This window comes from Poecilia reticulata, linkage group LG8 (genome assembly GCF_000633615.1).
Source record: "Poecilia reticulata strain Guanapo linkage group LG8, Guppy_female_1.0+MT, whole genome shotgun sequence".
NCBI classification, from domain to species: domain Eukaryota; kingdom Metazoa; phylum Chordata; class Actinopteri; order Cyprinodontiformes; family Poeciliidae; genus Poecilia; species Poecilia reticulata.
The window spans coordinates 11,652,706-11,657,060 of NC_024338.1; the positions used below are offsets into that span (position 1 = coordinate 11,652,706).

At 37.2% G+C, this 4,355-nt stretch overlaps 1 gene segment (V, D, J or C); it reads right to left on the bottom strand.

Moving 5' to 3' along the window:
- Positions 1 to 2,315: 2,315 nt before the first annotated feature.
- Positions 2,316 to 3,920, bottom strand: LOC103468639 (Ig heavy chain V region 5A-like). The segment is given in 3 exon segments: positions 2,316 to 2,620; positions 3,738 to 3,788; positions 3,878 to 3,920. Coding segments are annotated over 3 exon segments (399 nt in total).
- Between the last annotated feature and the right edge of the window lie 435 nt (positions 3,921 to 4,355).

The window sequence follows — 4,355 nt, forward strand, 5'->3', positions numbered from 1 at the left end:
TGAAATGGCTTAATTATCTCCTTCTTGTGTAGAGGCCTGCTAATGACCTACATATTCTATTCAGGTGTGGTGCAGCAGAGGCACATCTAAAAGTTGCAAGGCAGTGAACCTCCAGAACTGGAGTTTGACACCTTTGGTGTATATAATACATGGAGGCACTCTAATGTAATGCTACAGCGCCTCCTCTGATCAGTTTACAATCCGTGTTTTCAGTCATTGAGGGGTTTTTGTACAGCTCTGTTACTTGTTTGAATCACTGTGWCTCTCTGGCACAGCACAGCAGAGTCTTCAGGCTGCATATTCTGTCCATTCAGARTGAGTKTTTTACTAGAATCCTGTAAACCAATGCTGAACTTATTCTGTATTGCATCGTTGTAGAATGTGTTAGATCCAATKCGTGCACTACCAATCCACTCCAGTCCTTTCCCAGAAGTCTGTCTGACCCAGTATGTACGATAGCTGCTGACAGAATACGAGACCTGGCAAGTGATGGTCAGTGGCTGACCTGGCTGCACAGTTAAGGAGGCTGACTGTGTCAGTTGTTCACACTTCACACCTGCACAGGGAAAATCACATCATCGGTTATGCAACAGTGAAGTAAAAGTCAATTTTAAATTTACTATAAAAAATATGAGTGAGACTCACAGGACCCAGCAGCCAGCAGCAGCAGCAGAGCTACAGAGAACATGTTGGTGCTGAAGATGATCTGATGTGAGATTTTACTCTGCTGAATTTAACATCAAGAGATCCAGTCTCAGGAAGTTCACTTTGCATAGAGGCAAATCCTCAAAGGCTATGACAGTACAGATCATCATTTCAGCACGTGTTGTCATGTAAAGGCTCGTGTCTTGGAAGTGTAGATATATTTCATCCAACACATCTGATAGAAATAGTTRAATCTTCTTCACAGTTCTTTCTTTCATTTCTATCAGTGATGTTGAAGCATTTCATACATAAAAATAAGCATAATATAAGAGAACTGTTCACAAGTGAATTATTTTTGCTTAAATGCATTCATAATAAAGTATGTTAATACAGATTTTAAAAAGCCTAAGTATTATTTTTTTGTTGTTGTTTTTTGGTTTGTTTGTTATTTTGTTGTTGAAACAAAACAAAAAAAGCCTGTTCAGTCTTTACAATGATCTCTTTGGTTGCGTTGTGATTGTTAGTTTGAAGTGCTTTGACATATGCAATTTCGAGACATATACAGTAATTATACCTCAATTAATGACATTTTTTTAATTTATTTATTTTATTTCACTGCACTCAAGGCCTAATGGAATATGTTGTTCACTTTGGCTCAAAACATTAGTAAAAAGCTTCACAAAAAATGTGTTTGATATAACAAATTTCACTCCAGAATGATCTGAAAGTTTAGACAAAGATTTCTTAATCATAGTGTCATTACTTTACAGACCGCGAGTAATGGCTGCACTGCACAAGGATTAAGGATAAAAAGAGAACATCCTTGATTAAAAAATCAGTATGACCAAGGCATAGACAGGTGAATAAGCTATGAAGTATAAAACATAATATATAAGGTRACAAAATGAGACAAACTGAGACTTTATTTGTTTTAATGGTTGTATCTCTGAGCTACTACTTTTACACATTCTCATATTAGCCAGGAAAAGAGGAAAAACATCTTTTTTTTTGTTGAACCATATTTTTAACAGAAAAAAGCTTGAAAAACAGGAAATCCCTATCATAGAGTGCTCAGTATTTGTTCTGTTTTTTTTTTTGTTTTGTTTTTTTGGGAGGGGGGGTAGCATGACTTCTGTCTTCTCCTGTGTGTGGTTGGGTTATTACAATTGACATTTGCATTAGTACATCACTTAAAGAAATAACTGTTTGTCAATTTTGTCAATACTGAAAAAGATTCAGTAGATGCCATGCTGGCTTTTAAATGGCTTTGAAAGAATATAATGGAGAAAGTTAATTATTGACAAACTATTTGTGAGATTAATGCAACAATGTTTAAGTGAATTCTACATTATGTTTTTTTTTTTATTCTTAGTGCAATTAAAATAATCTCATAATTTCAGCAATAAATTGTTTTGAGATTCCTTGGGCTTCTATCAATCAATATGCTGTTTGCTTGTTTGTAAATTTGTTGTTACTGCAATAAAAACACATATAACAAAACTACACTCAGCCAAAGTTTTAAAGTAAAATTCAATAGTATTGTATTCTTTACTGGTTAAGAGAAGTGTTGCTGAATTTATTTGTGGTTTTAGAGCGCCTCCACTGGCAGCTTCATGTTATAGAGCTTTATGCTCTGAAGAGTTTTTGTACAACTCTACTGTTGTGTTGTGTCACTGTGACTGTCTAGCACAGTAATACACAGCAGAGTCCTGAGGCTGGAGATTCTGTCCATTCAGAGTCACTGTTTTACTGGAAGAATCCAMWGTAAAACTGAACTTGTTCCTTAMAGAATCTTTGTAGACTGSAGTGCATCCTTGGCATGTGTAACCGATCCACTCCAGTCCTTTCCCAGCAGGTTGTCTGATCCAGTGTGTCCTGTAGCCCAGATCATAAGAGACCTGACAGCTGATGGTCAGAYGYTGACCTGGCTGCACAGTYGCAGAGGCTGGCTGGGTCAGCTGCTCACACTTCACACCTGTGGAGGAAACATTTAATATTGAGCTGTTAACCATCAGTGTGATGTGATCATGTGCTGTAAATGTTTGTCTCNTAATACAAACTATATTCAGTCAAAACTTTAAAATAAAATTCAATTGTAGTGTATTCTTTATTAATTAAGAGAACTGGCCTTGATTTTTTTATTTGTGGTTTTAGAGCGCCTCTCCTCTATAGACAATGTTTTTGTCACAAATTAGAATGCTGTCATAGTTATGGTCCTTAATTGTGCACATTAAGCTAGCTGAGGTTACGAAATAAGTACTTTGAGAGTAGGAATTATGTTTTATTTTGAAATGTTTTCACACAATTGWCTAGGATTTATAATGGTTGTTGTGATGATACTGAAGCATTTTCTCAAATTCTGTTGTTTTGTTTTTTTTCTAAGTGTGGGTAAAACAAACAAAAATTTAAAGAAACAGGACAATTCTACCAACCTATCCAGGGTGTACCCTACCTCTCACCCAATGACCGTTGGAGATGGCCATCAGTTCCCCCGCAATCCTGCAACAAGAAGAGGGGTCAAACTCCAGTCCTCAAGGGCCCCATATCCTGCAGTTTTTAGATGTGCCACAGGTACAAAACACTGGACTGAAATGGCTTAATTATCTCCTTCTTGTGTAGAGGCCTGCTAATGACCTACATATTCTATTCAGGTGTGGTGCAGCAGAGGCACATCTAAAAGTTGCAAGGCAGTGAACCTCCAGAACTGGAGTTTGACACCTTTGGTGTATATAATACATGGAGGCACTCTAATGTAATGCTACAGCGCCTCCTCTGATCAGTTTACAATCCGTGTTTTCAGTCATTGAGGGGTTTTTGTACAGCTCTGTTACTTGTTTGAATCACTGTGWCTCTCTGGCACAGCACAGCAGAGTCTTCAGGCTGCATATTCTGTCCATTCAGARTGAGTKTTTTACTAGAATCCTGTAAACCAATGCTGAACTTATTCTGTATTGCATCGTTGTAGAATGTGTTAGATCCAATKCGTGCACTACCAATCCACTCCAGTCCTTTCCCAGAAGTCTGTCTGACCCAGTATGTACGATAGCTGCTGACAGAATACGAGACCTGGCAAGTGATGGTCAGTGGCTGACCTGGCTGCACAGTTAAGGAGGCTGACTGTGTCAGTTGTTCACACTTCACACCTGCACAGGGAAAATCACATCATCGGTTATGCAACAGTGAAGTAAAAGTCAATTTTAAATTTACTATAAAAAATATGAGTGAGACTCACAGGACCCAGCAGCCAGCAGCAGCAGCAGAGCTACAGAGAACATGTTGGTGCTGAAGATGATCTGATGTGAGATTTTACTCTGCTGAATTTAACATCAAGAGATCCAGTCTCAGGAAGTTCACTTTGCATAGAGGCAAATCCTCAAAGGCTATGACAGTACAGATCATCATTTCAGCACGTGTTGTCATGTAAAGGCTCGTGTCTTGGAAGTGTAGATATATTTCATCCAACACATCTGATAGAAATAGTTGAATCTTCTTCACAGTTCTTTCTTTCATTTCTATCAGTGATGTTGAAGCATTTCATACATAAAAATAAGCATAATATAAGAGAACTGTTCACAAGTGAATTATTTTTGCTTAAATGCATTCATAATAAAGTATGTTAATACAGATTTTAAAAAGCCTAAGTATTATTTTTTTGTTGTTGTTTTTTGGTTTGTTTGTTATTTTGTTGTTGAAACAAAACAAAAAAAGCC